Source organism: Pelodiscus sinensis, chromosome 25 (assembly GCF_049634645.1).
Source record: "Pelodiscus sinensis isolate JC-2024 chromosome 25, ASM4963464v1, whole genome shotgun sequence".
Classification (NCBI taxonomy): domain Eukaryota; kingdom Metazoa; phylum Chordata; order Testudines; family Trionychidae; genus Pelodiscus; species Pelodiscus sinensis.
Window position 1 is genome coordinate 21,334,168 of NC_134735.1, and position 20,382 is coordinate 21,354,549.

At 46.8% G+C, this 20,382-nt stretch overlaps 1 protein-coding gene across 19 annotated transcripts in view; it reads left to right on the forward strand.

Annotated features, from left to right (window-relative positions):
- Window positions 1–20,382, forward strand: part of HIVEP3 (HIVEP zinc finger 3) — a 399,795-nt gene that overhangs the window by 295,907 nt on the left and 83,506 nt on the right. For 11 of the 19 annotated variants that reach the window (XM_075908749.1, XM_075908748.1, XM_075908757.1 and 8 more), the window contains 2 exons: window positions 6,198–6,262; window positions 13,730–19,361. In XM_075908749.1, the coding sequence (XP_075764864.1) occupies window positions 14,265–19,361 (5,097 nt within the window). In that variant the 5' untranslated portion in view covers window positions 6,198–6,262; window positions 13,730–14,264. Of the gene's footprint in view, window positions 1–6,197; window positions 6,263–9,750; window positions 9,890–13,729; window positions 19,362–20,382 lie in introns of all 19 variants that reach the window. The other 8 variants (XM_075908758.1, XM_075908760.1, XM_075908764.1 and 5 more) reach the window with 3 other exon arrangements.

The window sequence follows — 20,382 nt, forward strand, 5'->3', positions numbered from 1 at the left end:
GGAAGCCCCTGGAGTCCTCCCTTCTCCAGAGGCTGGAGCAGCAGGAGCAGCATTGCTGATTGATGCTCAGGGGGAAAAAGGCTGGAAAACCCTTTGATCCCCGCCCCAGTCAGCTCCGGGAAGTTCCATGCCTCCCAGTGCGGGGGAGCTGCCGGCAGTGGCCTGCGTCTCTTGGGCTACGTCTAGACTGGCCCCTTCTCCGGAAGAGGCATGCAAAGCAGGCAAGCCAGAATAGGGAAATCCGCGGGGGATTTAAATATCCCCCGCGGGATTTAAATAAACATGGCCGCCGCTTTTTTTCCGGCTTGGGGAAAAGCCGGAGAAGAGCGTCTAGACTGGCGCGATCCTCCAGAATAAAGCCCTTTTCTTGAGGATCTCTTATTCCTACTTGCAAGGAAAAAAAGCGGCGGCCATGTTTATTTAAATCCCGCGGGGGATATTTAAATCCCCCGCGGATTTCCCTATTCTGGCTTGCCTGCTTTGCATGCCTCTTCCGGAGAAGGGGCCAGTCTAGACGTAGCCTTGGTGTTTGCACAGCAGAACAGCGGGAGAGGCTATGGCCTGGATACCAGCAGAGGAGTTAGGAGCTTGACAGGATCCAGTGTGACTGCAGCATCACTACTCTGTGCAGCACTGACAGTGTTAGCTGCTGGCCCTTCCCTCTGCAGCACGAGCTCCCACCTCTAACCTCTCTCATTAACGTCTGCCTCCCCCGGTCTCCAGCGCATCCCCTCTTCTCCCGGTCTCTCTTAGCGCTGACATGACTGCGCTAAGAGCTTCCTGTGGACATTCCTGTCGTGACAGGAGAGCCCCTCTTGGTAGTTAATCCCGCACCCGCTGAGTTGATGGGAGAAGCCCTCCCCCAAGAGCGCTGCCTATGCCGGGGGTTAGATCCGTGCCGCTGTGTCCCCTCGGGCATGGATTTTTCATTTCCCTGAGCAATACTGAGGTGAGTTCATAGTGTAGACCTGGCCTGAGGCTGGAAGCTACTGTATGCCGTGTGTATCACTGAGCACAGCTGTCGCATGCCAAATGAAAAATAACAGCTTGCAGAAATAAGCAAATTCCGGGCCTGGAGAGCCCTGAGATGGCTGGTATGAGCAGGAGATAACAATACGGGTAATAGTGCCCACCCTTTTTTCTACTGGTCACTGCTGCAGTGACAGCTTACCGAGTCCAGCAATACCCGAAGCAATGCCTCTCACCCCCATGACCGTTCCAAGGCTAGGGGCTCTGGAAGTACAGAACTGAGATCAAAACTGAGCCTGCTTGGAAGCATGGCCATGGATGTGCCACACTCGGCCTTATCAAGGCATGGCCAACCTGGTCAGAAACACCTGCTGTTTCAGTCCTGCGCCCTCCCCCATCCCCACTGCCTCCCAGCACTGTAGATGCTGCTCAGTCTTGAGCACTCCTGAGGCCTTGTAGGTCATGTCCACGGACCACTGACCTGGGCCAGATTTTGGGATGATTTGGGAGATGACCCACCAAGTTCAATTTTGCTTGTGATCTAACCGAGGCTTGGGCCTGGCTATCCAGAGGTGAAGGATTAATGCGTTCGGTCACTGTAGCACTGCACACTCAGTCCTCCTGCGTACTTCCTGTGCGCAGGCCTCCCATGAGCCTCAGTTTGCCTGTGTTCGATTTTACAGTAAAACTAGAAAGCAAAAGGTGAAGGTGGGAAAAAACCTTTCCACTGTGTCCTGCGACCTCGACCTTCAGGTCAAAAGAGGTCACTTGGTCCAGGATGGCCTTCAATGTAATCTACATAATAAAAAGTCACCTCTAGGCTAGCTGCCTCCCTGTCCGTAGTAGATACTCTTGGATAAATGTGGGCAGCTCCATTCAGAAAGGTAAGTCTGCCCTTAATTGCGTTGGATAGCCATAGCCTAACCTGAGAACAGCATGCTAGCAAGCCAGTGGCTCGTGCTGTGTACAGTAGCGCTGTCTTTAACACTCGGACATGAAGGGAGCCAGGTCTCCTGGCAAGAGACCAGTGTGGTGAGTTCCCAGTATGTTTGTTCACTCTTCCCCAACTCGCTGTGGGGCTGTGTCCATACGATAGAGACAGCTACTCAGGTGGGTAAAGGAGGCTGCTGTGGAGTCCTGCTAATGTTGATCAGATGCTTTAGTAGAAATCGTTAGTAGAAAATCTTTTGCTGAGGCGTGGTATGTGATGAGGAGGCTGGAGCTGTAGTTTATTTCCAGGGTTGGGCAAGCTGAGGCGCAGGAGAAGTAAGCCATGTTGTCCGAGTTGGATTGTGTGAGTGCAGGAGAAGTAAGTCACACTGTCCGAGTTGGATTGTGTGAGCCACAAGAGAAGTAAGCCTCGTAATCCGAGTTGGATTGTGTGAGCCACAGGAGAAGTAAGCCATGTAATCCGAGTTGGATTGTGTGAGCGCAGGAGAAGTAAACCACGTTGTCCAAGTTGGATTGTGTGAGCCACGGGAGAAGTAAGCCACGTTGTCCGAGTTGGATTGTGTGAGATCCAGGAGAAGTAAGCCACGCTGTCCGAGTTGGATTGTGTGAGCCACAGGAGAAATAAGCCACGTTGCCGAGTTGGATTGTGTGAGGCCCAGGAGAAGTAAGCCACGTAATCCGAGTTGGATTGTGTGAGCCACAAGAGAAATAAACCACGTTGCCTAGTTGGATTGTGTGAAGCCCAGAAGAAGTAAACCACGTAATCCGAGTTGGATTATGTGAGCCACAAGAGAAGTAAGCCACGTTGCCTACTTGGATTGTGTGAGGCCCAGGAGAAGTAAGCCACGTAATCCGAGTTGGATTGTGTGTGAGCCATTATTTAAGAATTAAAACGTGGTATAAAGTTTATTTCTTTATAAAAATGCGGGAGCTCCTTGGAGGTGCCCTTATTGCCACAGTTACGTTTTGGCTTTTAGAAAAGTGACCCTGTTGACTAGAATCACACATTAACAAAGAGCGTTAAAATTACATTGCAAATTGGAGGAATATTCCAAGACATTTATTTCCGGTGCTGAGCAGGGCCATCGCTAGGGTGCCTGGGACCAGTCATCCCCCCTCTGCAGCAGATCCCCAGGTGCGGGGGGCCTCAGATCCCCCATTGTAATTTAACTGGAAATTACAATATAAATAAATACACTGAGTTCTCAAACGTTCTTCTCCTCAGCACAGCAAGAGAGGGGCCAGTGTTCTGTGCTGTAGGCCAGGGGAAACTGCATCATGATGGCACAGTATCACATGCAGCTGCAGTAGCGTCAGATGACGTGTTGTCACCACGCAGCGTATTTTGCGTCTGTGTAATACCATTGTGCGAACCCGGCTTTCCGGATGTGGGATTGCATGTTGAAATTAGAGGAGCGTGTGAAAACTGGGGTAGTTTACAAATCTATTCTGGGCAGAGCTGGATAACTTAAGGGCAAAACTTTCTCTTCAAAGTGTGATTAGAGTCAGAAAATAGCCATAGAGAAATTATTCCAGTTCCCAGGAGCAGTGTCCCTGCAAGCTGAGCACTTAGGCGGCCGCCCTGGTGAGATTCAAATGCCACCCAGCTGATTAGCAGAGCGCCCCAGCTGGCAACATGTGTTTCTACTAGTGATGCACATCCACACGTGCCTCAGTACATATAACAAAATTTATTCCACACATGTACGGAAAACATTAGAGGGAACATTGCCCAGGAGTAACTCCCTTTGTCTTTGGCGGACACGGCCCCTGTTTATCCTGGGCTGGGTTATTCCCGCCCATACAGATTTTTCAAGTGACTCACAATTTTGGGCTGCCTCAGTGTTTGGCTGGAGACACCTTAAAGGCACAACCATCGTCTGAAAATCTGGCTATTTTAAGATGTCTCACGTTGGCCTCCCAAAATGTGGCCATCCAAAATGTCTAGTCCCTTCTGTGTGCAAGTGGGGTCCTGCTCTGTACAGACCTGGTTGAAAGTTTTTGACTGAAACATTTTTTTCCATTGAAAAATTCTGATTCGAGTCAGCCAAAATGTTTCACCTATTTTTATCAATTTCCCATCAACTGCTTGGGGCCAAATGGAAAAAGGAAAAAGGTCTGAGATGTTGAAATGGGTCATTTGCATAATACCCAAATGTGTCCGGTTTTAGAGCTACATTCACAAAGGTCTTGAGGTACAGAACTGAGGAGGGAGTGTTGCAGCTTCCCTGACAACCATTAGCCCTGTGGCCAGGACACATTGGGTCAGGGAAGGCTCTGCACTGGAGCAGGGACTGGCCCCAGGCTAGGGAGTATAGATCAGTCTCTCCGGCTGAATGTCTCCCACTGTGTATGAAGCACGTTTTGTAGTCACTGGCCAGGGAGAGCATAGGAATGGCTCTGGGGGTTAGGGCTGGCCTGTGCTCCCTGCTCCAATGAGCACTGCATCGTGTATAAAAAGTGGAAAAGCTTCAACAGGAGAAATTGAGTGAGCCAGTCGCAGCGAAGCCAGTAGCTGGGTGATTTGGGCCCTACGCTGGGTTTAAGTCCCTGCTCTAGAGTGGCCTGGATCTGCCTTTGCCCAAGTGAATGCCCCAGTCACTGACCTGGTGGGCCTTTGGAACTGCCCCTCCTCATCTGTTCCGTCAACCTAGCTACTCATGTGTTTTGATTTTGTTAAAAGTGCCACAGACAAAACCAAACCTTCCATTTGGGGCTGAACAAGCCATTTTAAGTGACCCGGGGGCTTTTTACATATGCGAAAAAATGTCCGTTTTGGATTGTCTTAAACGGATTTTTTTTTATTGACCTTTTGGAACGGGCAGTGACATGAAAAATCCGTCCCTAGAGCTGCCAAGTATCAGAGGAGTCGCCGTGTTAGTCTGAATCTGCAAAAGCAGCGAGGAGTCCTGTGGCACCTTATAGACTAACCGAAGTGTTGGCCAAGCATCTGACGAAGTGGGTCTTTGCCCACGAAAGCTTCTGCTCCAACACTTCAGTTACTCTATAAGGTGCCACAGGACTCCTCGCCCTAGAGCTGTGTAAGTGTTGTATGTGGATTACCAGAAACAATAGTATTAGCAGAACCAACACAGTGATGGGAGAGTGACCCGTGCTCCATTTTGACTCGTGTGTGCTTTATAATTGTGTAAACAAAGCTCCAGTTGCAGGGTGAAATTCCACTCTCTTGAAGACAGTTTGGTGTGACACACGCAGGGCAGTGTGAGGGCAGCAGGCATGGGCAGCATGTATCATAGGCTGAGGGTGTCTGTGCCCGTCCAGGGGTCATGGCCCTGTCCAGGTTCTACCCGACGCCTTCTCCTGCTTGTCCTTCCCCCGGACCTCAGCTCAGGCAGGCTGCTCATCCTCCGGCTGGGAAGCATGCCAGGGCTAGGGCGGCTGCTGTCAGGACTTTAGGTGGTTGGGGCCGCCGGGTATGGGGCCGTGCTGCCTGACGCTGTGGGGGGAGGAAAGGGCTGCCAGTGCTGGGGCTGCATGCCCTGTGCTCGAAGAGTGGGGGGCAGGGGACCACCCACCTGGCACTGAGATGTGGGTGGCAGCACACCACCCATGTGTCCACCCAGCATCAAGAGGCAGGGGAAAGGCTGCAGGGAGGGTCTGCAGGGGAAGGGAAAGAGGGTCAGGCCGAGTCTCCCCAGGCCTTTCTCCCACCGCCCATGGCAGTGGTGTTGCTGAGGTGTCGGTGAGGGCAGAATTTAGTCTGCAGATATGACTAAAGGAACCTCAGATTCCAGAGGGAATGTTTAGAGCTGGTCGTTAGGAAGAAAACATCTCTCTGCTTGAATGCAGAGCACAATTTGCACCTGGAAATGGATTCCACTTCATTTACGCGGCACCAGAGAAGAGCTCAAACACCATCTCCTCCCCCAGGCTAAAGAGTTTAGGGAAAGAGCTGTGGGATTGGAACCGCGGCGCTGAATTGTCAGGCTGCACCTTCTAGAGCTGTGCTCTGCCTAATGCCGGTGCTGTGTGGCTGAGGTAAACAAGGCTGTGATTTCCTGCATGCTGTCACAGGGTCGGAAGGGGTAACCCCGGCTGATGTGCTTCCTCATGAACACACACGTTCAGTGCACCTGCCGAGTGAGGTAACCGTGCCGCCAGGGACTCCTCCAGCTGTTGGGACTGGGTTTGTGTACTATTTCTGTCACCAGGCAAACTGCCCCATCACGGCTCCTGGTGTCAGTCCTGGGCTAGCACTGCTGAGATGGCATTTTAATACAGTCATTTAATAATCACCGTGTGTTCTTGCTTTTCAGACTGAATTAAACCCTGGGCAAAAAAAGGAAGCACCCTGTCAACAATACAGAAAATCTGTTCCACTGTAAGCAATCTCTGTTTTCTTTTCATGATTTAAAATGAGCATCAGTGGAATAATATATTCTGCCCTTCATCCTAAGCAGTAGCACTTGTGTTTCTAGTGGGTTGGTTGCTTTAGCTCTGCTCTGATATTTCTAACCTGCATTTGGGAGACATTTGCCAAATAAAGTTGACCAAGAATATAACTAATTCAACATTACACTAGCTTCTTTTACTTGTATTGCTGAGTCCAGTCACAGAGAATAATGACAGAAGCTGTGCTAATGCTCACACAGATGACTGGTTACATTATGACTCCCCTCTTGGTCACAAATATTTCTCTCTGAAAGTCTGTGGCGGCACATCCTCTGTTACTCATAACTATGTGTAAGCACTAGTGATCACTGACATAGAGTGCAGGATGCAGAGAGCTCAGTAGTTACAATTCCATAGTGTTTAGGCCTAGCTCTTGTGTTGCTTTTATGTGGAAATACCTTACCATGTTTCATAGGAGAAGATCCTGTTGCCCCATATTTTGTTATATACTTGGAAAGAACTAATTGACCTTCTGTGAACTTCATTCAGAAGCAAAGATTGTTTGTTATGATTCCTCAGTGGGGATACATCTAGCAGCGGCAGAGTTTCCACTGGAAGAACTTCAGACTAAGCAGGATGGACCTTTCTCTAATTGAAACAGACCCTAATGTATGAGAAAATAATTCCTTCTCTGGGGCTGTTCCTGACAGCTGAGTTTTGTCACCTACTGTGTTTTGAAGAGCGAGTATCATTAGGGCTTTTGGCTTAAACAGACCCACTTATAAAAGGAGACAGGTTGCAAGTTTTCATGTATCACTGTTTCAGAATAAACTTGATAACCAAAGCCCCCTCTCTAAACCAGCCAACAAGCAAACCAAAAATAAAACAAAAGCAGCATCCTCAAACTAAAGAGAAAACAGTCTGGCTCCTTCAAAGGTATTTTTAATGACATTCCCATCCCGATCACAAGTCAGCCGATAGCTCTCCTCATGCTTTCTGTGGGTCTCACCGCAGGTGATGGAGCAAGCACCTTGTCTGGCTGTTGGAGCACACACATGAGATGACATTCTCCTCTGTGCTGTGGGCACGGCGGGGGGCATAGGCGCTGTGTACACCCTATTTTGAACACTTAATTGAGTTTGTAGTGGTTTATGGGCCTTGCAATTTGCCCTCTGCACAGGGGTGTGTTTCAGCCACACTCAGGGAATATAGGATGCAAACAATACTTTTATAAAGCATTATAAGGATTTTTTAAAAATGCGTGGGTTGTCCCATTGAAGTTAGTGGGGGCTTTGTCACTGACTTCTGCAGTTTGTCACTCTGTGTTCACTATTGCTAATAAAGCAGCAGATTTCTCTTCAGATGTACCCATTCTTGCTTTGAGTAAACTTCTAAGAAATTATTTTATTAGGGAGTTGCAAAGATCTAATGCAGCCAGGCATTTTTTCAGATACTGAAAATGAATAAAAATAGCAGCCCTAACCCTGACTTTAATGCCTATGTTTCATAGTTCCCCAGAGACGTTCAACATTAGCTAAGACTAATTGAGGGAAGACTGAAAGAACTGGGCTGTTGAGTTTAGAAAATAGAAGACTGAAAGGGGACATGATAGCAGTTTTCAAGTATCTAAAAGGTTGTTATAAGGAGGTGGGGGGAAAATTGTTCTCCTTGACCTCTGATGACAAGACAAGAATGAATGGGCTTAAATTGCAGCAAGGGAGGTTTAGGTTGGACATTAGGAAAAACTTCCTAAGTGCGAGGGTGGTTAAACACTGGAATAAATTGCCTAGGGAGGTTGCAGAATCTCCATCAGTGGAGATATTTAAGAGCAGGTTGGACAGACATCAATCAGGGATGATCTAGACAGTGTTTGGTCCTACCATGAGGGCAGGTGATTGGATTTGATGACCTCTCGATGTCCTTTTCAGTTCTAATATTCTGTGAAAAAAATGAGTTTTGATGAAAGACATGGGTGTCCTCAGTTTGCAATATTCTTAAAGATTTGTTGATGTAGTGGCAATATGGTGTTCTATTTGCAGTTGGGTTGGAAAATCGCAAAGGGAGTGAAAGGAAATTGACCTTGTTCCACGGGAGAAAGCAAGAGATATGGACAGAGTTTGGGGTGAATGTAAAAGACTGGGAAGAAAGAGGGGGCTGCTTTTCCCAGAAAAAGAGGGGAGAAAATAAATACAAAACAGATTGACCAGCACACCGAGATCAGGATAAAAAGAGCGTGGCATGGAGATGGAAAGTATATGTTGATACATGGAAAGAGAGAGGGACAGTAATTTGTAAGTAGGACTAGCCAAGAAAATAAATCTGGTCTGATTTCTCCTTCCACTGTGAGTACCTTGCTCAGGAAGTACAAAACAGCCACGTTCTAGCCAGAAGTAGCCATGGGACTATTTCCCTTGTGTATGGGAATTCTCTGCTGGTGTTAACCTCCTCCTGCATTGGTCACCCCTTTCCTCTGCCAGCATAAGTACTGTGTCAGCAGACGAGAACATGAGGGAACAGAGCTCTGCTACATTTCTTCTCTACTGGCATAAGGTAGAGCAGCTTGTCTAACTTTTCTCAGGGCGAGACAACGGAAACAACCAGCGCCAGCTCCCGAGAGGCACCCGTCCCCCCACGACTTTATTCTGTGCTAAGCAGAATTCAGACAGAAGGGAAAGCCCCTTACTTTTAGGCTAAAGGAATTTGTTTCAATTATTTTTTTCTCCTTTATTTATTTTACTTTCCCAGGAGAATTATAATTCTGGGGAAAGGGAATCCGTTTTAGAGCTTTTCAGTTCTGTTAACATTGCCAGCTACTTTAGATATAGTCATTCAGTAACTGAAGAAGGTAGAAAGCATCCTAAATTTCTCCAGAATTGTCCATTGATTGGGGTTTTTTAACTACCATGCAAAGAACACTGCTGGAACAGCTGGCCTACACTTTTTCATTGGAGGAGGCCCAAGGTGGCATTTAGGTTGACAGAATTAATCCTCTCAAAACCCTTCCCCCGAACCATAAAGGTGTCACAGAGTTGTGATCATAAGAGAAGGCAACATGCTACTTTTTTTGGGGGGGGGGGATGTCACAAACTGCTGTAGTTGGTGTTTTTAATGCCTGGGTTTGAGCTTATGGAGGGTGTAGAGAAATCATAGCTTCCTTAAAAGTCTCTGCTTAGATCCATTTCCAGCAAACTACAGTGGTAAGAAAAGGAAGGCCAGACCATTTCAGTCTTACCTTACTGGTGTATTAATTTTTAAACAAAAAGGAACATTGTCATCTACAGAGCATTTTGTAATCTTGTAGCCCCAATGTTAACTAAAACACAGAAATGATGCTGAAGTTGATTCTCTTCATTGGAATCTAGGGACTTAGGTCTGTCACATCCCACGTTCTCCTCTCACACTCCTGTGATCCATCTGTGCATTATAAATGCAAATAGGACTAGCAGCTAGTGGCTAAATTAATGTTCTATTCCACAGACTACTGCTGGCATGAGGGCACCACAGAGAGGCAGCTGTGTTGAAGCTACAATGCACTGGTGGAAGTCTAGGAATGACCCCACAGCAGGGTACTTCTTAAGATTCTGACAAGCATGAAAAGGACCTGTGGTAATCAAAGGTGCAGCCAAAAATGAGACGTGTTCTGCCTCAAGCTGACTGGTCCTAGCTGGTGTTAGTCAAGATGTTTCCTGGGAGCCAGGCCTGTTGAAAAAGCTTTTAAAATTATAATTAAGTGCTCCTCTCAGCAATAAACTTTTGAATAAAATAAGGGATTCTTTCCAGCTTGCTGATTCAAGCCTGGCGGGTGCTCAGAAAATGATGGAAGGGCATGACGCTCTAAGACAGACATGAGCAGTGAGGGGAATCCGTGTGTAGGCAAAAGCAAAGAGGCCTCAAATCTTTGGAGAGTTGCGACAGGTCCTGTCCAGCCTAGAAAGTGAGGGGGTTGGATGTTTTGAGAAGTGTGCCAGCGAATGCTCTTCACGCAGTGTTTAAAGTGTGCGAGCAGCCTGTGTGAACGGTGTGCAACCTTTTCCAGAACAAGCCAGCTCGCTGCAGTGCACACAAGGACCCTGCCACGTTTTTCAACCCCACTCATTAAAAATGACACCTCGTAAGTTTTTAAAATCACAGTTTTGTTTTCTAGCCTCCCTCATAGAGACAAAGGGTTGGTCAAACACAACCATCAGCTACGCAGCCAGTTCCCCTGCGGAGCCTCACTGCTGTTATTTCCACTAGTGGTTTGCAATCTGTGGAGCGGTACTCTCAGTTACATGGGATGTGGAGTCCTTGTACTCCCATCCAAGATCCAACTCAGCCCCGGTTACCCCATGCTCTCACTTATCCATCTGGGCAGCATCGAGCACAGAAGTAGCAGCATTTAGAGTAAAATATTTTCTTAAAATCAGTTGAATCCTCTTGTTGTGCAGCATTCTTTTCCACAGGCCATCTTCACTCTAGAGCTGAAGATTCACACTGCACAACGTGGAAATGCTGAGGGATTTCCTTTTTTCCTTTCTAGTTCACTATACACTCGTGAACACCTCCCCTCTTCCTCCCCCGGGTATAAGCTGGCTTTCTAAACAGCAGTGTCCCCTTATTCCTCCAGACCAGGGTGTCTCCTACACTGCCCTGCTTGTGAAAGCAGCACCTTAGCGCTCCCACTCAGCCATTAGCATGTGAAAGCACACCTAGCAAAGTTACATGAGTGCTCTCCCAGCCACTCATGAAGTGTATACATAGCGACACCCACAGATGCCCCAGCCAGAGACTTGCATCCCTGAGATGTATATCTGACATGATTCTCTTGATCAGCGTAAGCTCATTAGTTTGTCGTTTCATTGAAGAAAATGGTCATGCCACAGCTTTTGTTAACCTGAGTAGAAATTCCCATGGATACTTTTACCAAAAACCATAGTGGTTGAGATAAAATATTTTTAAAACAAGTTTATTTACTGTGGAAAGGTAGATTTTAAGTGAGTAGAAGGCATAAAAAGTCAGAAGTGGTTACAAAAGGAAATCAAATGATAAAATCACACTCTAATTCCTAAACTTTACTCAAAAAAGTGAAATGTGAAGCATAAAACTTTCTCACCGCACCAACCTTTGCAGGCAGTTTACAGCTCTTAGTTTGCAGGGTGGATCCCCTTCCAGTCTGGGACCATTCTTTTAGTTCAGGGATGCTTCTTTGTGTTTCAGAGGATTGTGCTCTGTGAGTTGATTGGGGGCTGGGGAGGAGAGGTGATTTGGGTGTAGAGTGTTCTCTCTTTTTATACCTCAACTCCTGTACTGGAAAAACTCTTGTTGTGACATGGGGTGTAGCCAGTCCTTCATATGAATTGCAAGTTCTTGCGTGCAACTTCTGTGGCCGTGCAGCTTTTCATTAAAGGTATTTGTTCGCTGCCCTTCTTTACCTATGAGGGACTAGTCAGTTGGTGTCTCCCAGACTCACAATATGTTTCAATAACAAACTTATTGCAGACTCTCATAACTCTATAACACTACTGATGCACAGATTTTAACAGGACAATGGTGTTCAGCAAATTATGACTTTTCAAATGATTATGACTTTTACCTCACAACACATACTTTCTACAAAAATATATTCTAGCCCCATATACAGATGGTGAATAATGGGGTATTATGTTACGGTACAGTGTGTCACAATGTACTCGCCCGTTGTTCCTACTTAAGAAACACATGCTTGTTTCTCACAAAATATTGGCCATCTTCCATTCCATCTGTGAGAAACGCTGCTAGTTCAATGAAGTCTGAACATGTCTTGCCAAACACTTTCCTTAGTAGCTTTGGTTTGTTGATCAGTACCAGGGGTTAACAGAGTCTCATATCTATAATACCATTAATGCAGTTAACCCCAGGGACGGGAGAGAATCTCAGACATATGCTCCAAAACAGCTGTATTATTCCTTACAGTACTTTTAACATGATGAAAGCGTGCTCAGATAAGTTCCTGCCTTACCCTGAGATGAACATGTATCCATTGCAGGGAGGTAGAGTTCATTGTTGCCACAGGCCCTCATACCTGGAAGACAGGTCCATGGGTTTGCAAATAATTCTGAATTACAACAGGGTTCTAGATGAGAATGGGGATCAGAAGCAATGGCCCTTCAAGTATCGGAGTGTCATTAAGTTGAGAGATGTCCAGGGCTATGAAAAGTGTGGCACTTGCATGGCTTGGGTGACTACAGTAATGACAAAAAAGGAAGTGCGGTGTCCCCACCTTTGTGAATCTCACGGCAGTTCTCCAAGACTGTGTGAATGTCAATTCTGATCATGTATACAAATCTGAGAATGCTGTACACCAGTCAAGCTCCAGTTTTCAGAAGTGGTCATCCCAAACCCATGCTGGGTTGTTAAAACGGTAGGCACATAACTCTAGCATTTATACACACAGTGCCAATGTGGGCAACCCCATGTTTGAGATAAGGGTATCCTACAAGTTGACTCCCTGTCATAATGCATTAGAAAAAAATGATAAACTCAGGGGGTACAGAGGGATGTAAATTAGACACTTTGAAATTGCAAACCCGGGACAGGATCTTTCGAAAAAGGCTTCTATTTTTGAAAGAACCGTGTCTAGACTGCGGTTCCACTTTTGAAATAACGGTTTTTCGAAAGAGCACCATAACGTGATTATGCAAATGAAGCACAGGAAATTCAAATCCCAGCTTCATTTGCAATTTCGAAGTGTCTAATTTACATCCCTCTGTGGATGTAGTCTAGACACACCCAGGGAGTTTAAGTATAGGCACACAAGCAATAAAAATAAAAACCTTATTCTGTATGGTTTTGTTTACACACTGCTGTTACGAATGACACCTAAGATTACTGCAACATTAAGAGACTTAGAAGGAGAGAGATTTTTTTCTATTTTTCAGTGTATTTACATGGTGCATGTGGTAGCACATGGTATGTACTTAGTTCAAGGGTTTTCTTTGTGTAGTCCATTAAATTAAGTAGGAAAAATGTGATTGTAAAACTATTAGGGGCTGCGCCCTCTGTTTGCTACGCTTGCTGAGAGAGCCTGTCGACACTGATGATGTGATGACGTCATTCTGTCGCCCGCCCGACAAGAAAAACTTTTTTATATCTAGAGAGAGAGATTAAAAATGTCAGCGGGTGTCATATCTGGAACGAATTTTTTTTAATACCTTCACTAGATTTCAAGTGGTTTGTATCCTTCAAGCTTCAGTTACTGTTACCGTACCTGGTTATGCATGCATTGAAAAGAGAGTAGATTCCTGAGTTTTCACAGCAGTAATATTTAAGTTTGCATTGTCACTAAAATGTTTAAAATGGTAGGAATTAGTTAAATTACTGTGGATTTTATTTTGTATAGTATGTTTGTTATCCTCTATAAACATGTAACTATTTAATTGATGAAATCTGAATGACAAGTAATTTGTGTGTGTTTGTGTCTTGCTTGATGTAATTACAGAAATGTGGGGAATACTTTTCCGAGACCTTTGAACTCAGTAGTGGAAGAGCAGGAAGACACAGGGAACACACACCATTCAGTATTATTTTACTTGCAAAGGAAAACGATGATTATGAGATGAGCACTAAAGTCTCAAGTTTTCAAAAGTTTGCATAACAAACAAGAGACACATTGTGGGTTGCTTCCTGACTTTGAAGGCTTGCCACTGTCAACTGAAATAAAATGGCAAGATTTAAAGCCTTAACCAAGTTCACAAGGAAAACATTCGGACTAAAAGTTTTGGAAAGTTTTCTCTCTTTGAAGTAGTTTGTCATGCATTACCAATGTGAACTTTATTGACCTTGAAACATTTTTTGAATCAAATAGCAACTAGTGATACTTTAGTAAAATCTTAAATCAACAATCATCTCTTGGTAGCTCCAGCTTCATAACAAATGCAGGCAAAATAGGGAATCTACAGAGGAGACCTTTATTATTTGTAAATGAAGCCTGCCAAAACCTGCCCAAAATAGCATTCAAAGACCCTTTTAAGGTCATGGATCCTGAACAAAGCCAGAAAAGCACAAAGAAGACGGAGGAAAGTCCCAGAAAGAGGCTTAGCAAAGGAGAGGCTTTCCAATCCAGTATTCTATCTGCATCTGGGTACCAGGGCAGCTCTGCCTCTTCACAAGCAACCCCTCTGTGTGATATTATATCGCAGCAGCACTTTTCTGGCTCCTTGCCGATTCCAAGAGAGGAGTCTCAGGAGAAAACTGGACATCAGAAGCAAGCCAAACATTCCTCTTTTGAGCACTCTCCCCACGTTTCACAGCTTCAGCAGCATCCGCTGTCACCAGCATTTATGTCTCCTGGAAAGCCAGAGCAGATCCTTGAGGGGCCCACATGGCAGCTAGTCGATCCAGTAAGACCGGGTCCATCTGGCTCCTTTTCATCACCTGGGCTTCATCCTCATCACAGCCAGCTCATACCTTCCCATTCATCAGTCCTGCCTGCGGAGGACGTGTCATCTGTTCAAAAAGTCTATATCCCTCGACCTTCCCAGGTTTCCTTAAAACAAACAGAGGAAGTGCACAAGAAGGAGAAGAAACCTCAGAAGCCAGGCAAATACATTTGTCAGTACTGCAGTAGGCCCTGTGCAAAGCCAAGCGTACTCCAGAAACATATCAGATCACACACAGGTGAGCGGCCGTACCCTTGCATTCCATGTGGCTTTTCTTTTAAGACTAAAAGCAATTTGTATAAACACAGGAAATCTCATGCTCACAGAATAAAAGCGGGGTTGGCCTCAGGAATCGGAGCAGAGATGTATCCTTCCAGTTTGGAAATGGAACGGATCGGTGGGGAGGAATTTGAAGAACCTACTGAAGGAGAAAGCACAGATTCAGAAGAGGAGACAGGTGCAATGTCGGGCCATTCATTAGAACTATCACCCAGGCAAAAGCACACCCTGTTATCCAGTAGTTTGCATAGTGTAGGAAGCCAGGGTTCCAGCCATGATCGGTGTTCATTATCCCATTCCAGTATGTCTCAGTCTCTCGAGGACAGCTCGCAGTTTGTGGAGCCCTCATCTGATCATGTTTCGAGCCATAAACCAGAAGATACACATACTATAAAGCAGAAGCTTGCACTCCGATTAAGTGAACGGAAGAAGGTGATAGATGAACAGGCCTTCCTTAGCCCCGGCAGCAAAGGAAGTACAGAGTCGGGCTACTTCTCGCGATCCGAAAGTGCAGAACAGCAAATCAGCCCACCAAATACGAATGCAAAGTCTTATGCAGAAATTATTTTTGGGAAATGTGGGAGAATTGGGCAGAGGACAGCAATGTTAGCTGCAACCGCAACCCAGGGGTTTCCACACATGTCCCCAGAAGATAAACCTAGCATGGTACCATTGTCTGTGCCTAGAACACAAGTAATTGAACACATCACTAAACTAATTACAATTAATGAAGCTGTGGTAGATACCAGTGAAATTGACAGTGTGAAACCTAGAAGGAGTTCTTTATCTAGACGTAGCAGCATTGAATCTCCAAAGTCTGGCATATACAGAGAATCATTTCAGTATGACAGCAAGTCTGGTTCCAGTAGCCAGTTGAATGCATCAAAATCATTGACATCCCACAGTGAAAAAAGTAAGCCTGAACAATCACCTCTGTTATCACTTCAGCAACCCCACAGTGCCACAGAGACCGTGCCTCTCCTAAGAAGCCACTCAATGCCTTCTGCTGCATGCACTATAAGCTCCCCTCAGACCTTCAGAGCTAGTTATTCATTTGATGACCGCATCATGGAATCTGACGTCTTAAGCCGCAGTCAAGTGTTTTCTTCGCACCCTCGAATGCTAAAACGACAGCCAGCTATTGAGCTACCTTTGGGGGTGGAATATGGGCCAGAGGAGGTAAGCTCAGTAAGCAAAGAAACCGTTTCCAAACCTACTGAAGAACAAGAAATCAAGGAAAGTGATCTGACCAGAAAGTCAAGGAAGGGTCCGAAAGTTAAAGGCTTCATCTATGAGTGTAATATTTGTGGTGCTCGGTACAAGAAAAGGGATAATTATGAAGCGCATAAGAAATATTACTGTTCAGAACTGCAGCTCTCAAAGCCTCGTTCTTCCAGTTCCCATTCCTCTTCAGAAGTCGAGAAGAGTCTTGTGGACCCTGAGTCATGGCCGCAGATGATGCATTACAAGCTAGGGACCAGTTTAGAGCTTACTCCACTCCGAAAAAGACGAAAAGAAAAGAGCCTTGGTGACGATGAGGACCCTCCGGCTTTTGAGTTGCCTGAAATGCCCGCCTCCAGCATGAGACCTGGAAGTCAGTTCGCTAACCCACCATCATCAGAGGTTGCTTTGAACTTACCCCGTGAGTCCATTAAGTCACCAGCTGATCCAGGCAAAGCCATTCCGCTCACTGAAGTTAGTGCTAGTGCTGGCTTTCACTCCAGAACGACAAAGTCCGTTTCTAGCGCAGAGAGCAAAGAGAGAAGAAAAACCTCCAAAGAGATCTCTGTCATCCAGCATACGAGTTCCTTCGAGAAGGCTGACTCTGTTGAGCAGCTGAGTGGCTTAGAAGCAGAAGAAAAGCCTTTATCGCAGTATTCATCTCAGCCCACCGTGCAGCACAGTAGGCCACCTCATTCCCTGCAGCCAAAGCTGGTACGTCAACCCAACATCCAGGTCCCGGAGATCCTGGTCACCGAAGAGCCCGATCGACCTGAAACAGAGCCTGAGCCACCTCCTAAAGAGCCAGAAAAAACAGAGGAATTTCAATGGCCTCAGAGAAGCCAAACTCTCTCCCAGCTCCCTGCGGAGAAACTCCCACCCAAAAAGAAAAGGCTGCGGCTGGCGGAACTGACTCAGTCTTCTGGAGAGTCCAGTTTTGAGTCCGTCTCGCTGACAAGAAGTCCAAGTCAGGAAAGCAGTATTTCTCATGGCTCCTGCCACTCCATTTCGTTCGACCGTGAAGAGTACAGTAAAGCAGAGTCTGTCAGCCAGCCCTCCGAATTCCACCCTAAACCTCTTGGCATTGGCTCCCACATGTTAACGGTACCAAGCCACCATCATCATTCCAGGGAAATGCGAAGATCTGCCTCCGAGCAGACCCCGAACGTGTCTCATCCTTCGCAGATGTCAGAGCCCCGCAGTAAATCGTTTGACTATGGGAGCTTGTCACCAGCTTCTGCAGCACCTGGCCCTTCGGTTTCTGCCACTCCACGGGAGAGGAGGAAGTGCTTTCTGGTTAGGCAAGCGTCCCTCACTCGGCATCCCGAGCATGAGGCAGATTCAGCCCCAAAAGGAAAGCAAGAGACAGAAGAACTATTGACTTCTTCCAGTAAATCTGCCACCAGTTTGCCCCATCAGCCTACATCTTCATCGTCCTCCTCCTCCCATGCTGATAAGAGTCAGCCAAAAGACAGCCCTCCTCCTGTCTACAGCCAGCCATACACGGAGGCTCTGCAGGTTTTTCATCACCCCGTTCCACAGCTAGCGCTGCATGAAAAACAGCGTATGTCTCCCCAAGTCTCTCTCTTCCCTTTCCAGCACCTCCTGCCACAGCCAGGGCAGGCTGCAGAGCTCTTCTCCACTCCTGTGATGTCCGACATCCTCTCTGCTCCATTTCCTGTGCCGCCCTCTCTGTTTCAGACACCGCCACTTCCTCTCCACCAGGCTCTTCTCCACCCCGGCCAGCTTCACGTTGTCCCTCCACTAATGTCACACCCAGCAGAAGTGCCATTTGGGCAGCACCCTTCCTTCCTGCCTGTCCACTACCCAGGCTCCTCTCCACTCCCGTCTACGTTTTTTCTACCTCTGCAGCCTCCATTTGCTCTCCAGTTGCCAAGGGAGATTGGTGGCCATTTACCGCAGATCAAATCCAGTGTGTCTCCACCAGCAGGGACCTCCAGCCTTCCTCCGTGCACAGAGTACAGCTCCGACACCAGGCTACATCCTTTGACCCGCACAACCAGCCCGTCAGCCCCAGACTCCACCTCCCAGTTGGGGGTTCCGACATGTCCGGATCCTATGGTATCACTTGTAGTCCCCGTTCGCATTCAGACTAACATGCCAACCTACGGGAGTGCAATGTATACTACGCTTTCTCAAATCCTAGTCACTCAGTCCCAGGGCAGTCCGTCTTCTATTCTCCTTCCAAAGTTCGATGACTGCCAGCCCAAGGGTGCCCTGGTGTGCAGCTCTGATGTTCATGGAATAGGCTTCGATTTGGCACAGATGATCACAGAAGATCAAAGAAGCCTCTTCCAGACTCCGTATCTGAGAGTTCCGTTACCCTTACCAGAAAGCAAGGGCTATATGCCACTCACCTGCTCATCAGAAAGCGTCCTGGGACTGGAAGGGGGCTCGTCGACAGTGGGTGGAAGCAAGCGGATGCTCTCACCAGCTGGTAGCTTGGAGCTGACGATGGAAACGCAGCAGCAGAAAAGGGTGAAAGAGGAGGAAGTCTCTGAAGTGGAGGAAAAGTTAGAAGTGGTGAAGCCACACAGTGCAATCGAGGAGGGGAAAAAGCAGGAGAAATCTCACTTTCTAGCAGAGAGACAAGGCCGGGTTGAGGTTGAAACTCCACCTACTTTGTCCTCTGAGCAATCTGAGCCAAAGGAAATCCCAAGTAGTATGCCACCAGGTGCACATTCGGGTGCTTCGGCTTTTGAGGCACTGGAGGACTACGCACCACAGGCGGGCAAGCAGTACCGAAGCAAAACCCCTTTAGTAAAGAAGGAAGACTCCAAAGAGCTGGTGGAGCAACCCCTACCCAGCCCCCCGAGCCCAGTACCTCATTCCGAGGTCACTCAAAGTGCAATGAAGTCTCGAGAAGGTACAGATCTGAAGAAGGTACTTCAGTTCCCCAGTCTCCACACAACTACTAATGTCAGTTGGTGCTATTTAAACTACATAAAGCCAAATCACATCCAGCAAGTCGACCGACGGTCCTCGGTGTATGCCAGCTGGTGCATTAGCTTGTATAATCCCAACCTGCCGGGTATATCCACTAAAGCAGCCCTCTCACTCCTGAGATCCAAGCAGAAGGTGAGCAAAGAAATCTATACCATGGCTACAGCTCCACGTCCAGAGACAGGCAAGCTTGTGCCGTCCGGCTCCAGGAAGCCCAAAATGACAGAGGTAAGAACATTTTGGCTTTCCTCCTATCTGTGAGGGGGGAGGCAGAAATGGAGGGAGGAGAGGTGGCGGAGTTAATTTAGCAGGGACTTCTTGGGGAACCTTTCTCATGCTGGTGAGCGCTTACCCGCGAAGGGACCGTGGGCATGCATAAGAACACGAAACACTGTTGGCCAGATGACATTGACAAATTTGCTGTATGGCAGGATATTCTATAATTTACTGGTCTAGTAATCAGCGCAGCAGGAGTGGCCACCTCCTTGCTTTGAACTACCAGCACCGATCACAAAAGATGGTATTTAAGTTTGCCCTGATGGCCTGGCTTAGCATTTGAATGTTTTCAAAACGATAAAAGTTCTCATGAATTTGTGAAGTGTTATCAAAATACCAAACCAGTATACAGCTAGGGATGCTTCAGGCAGTGGGTTCCATCTGTAAGTACCTGCCCATCCCACACCTGGGCACTTAACTCCCACTGGAAAATCAATGGAGGTTGGGCACTTAATGCTGCACCTTTAGGAACCTTAATACTTTTTGTAAATCTGACCCGAGTCCCTGAAAAAGGCTAAAGGAAGCAAGAGAAACCTGTTTTATATTCGTAACCAACCATGCCATAGTTATGTAAATTGCATCACACAGGTTGTGCAGAGCTCCACTAACGTCAAGGGGGCCTGTCATCTGTCTATTGCCGCATGGTGCTTTCCCCCATCATGTTGATGGTGGGATGGGAGGGAAGATTCAAGAGCACAGTAGATACTACTTTCAGTCAATACCGAACTACATCAGTCCCTTTCATCCAGGTCACAAGTATGCAGATTAGCACACAGATTTGCTCTGAAGTTTTTGCAATTTGATACTCATTTCAACCCAATTTGTATTGCTGGATAGTTCATTTTATTTCTGAATCACAAAATGAACCCTGAAGATGGAATTTATCATAATGTCAGCTGCAACTGCTGCATATAAATATGTCTTAAAATAGACACCGCAGTTACCATATTTCTCTTCAGCACTTCCATCAGTC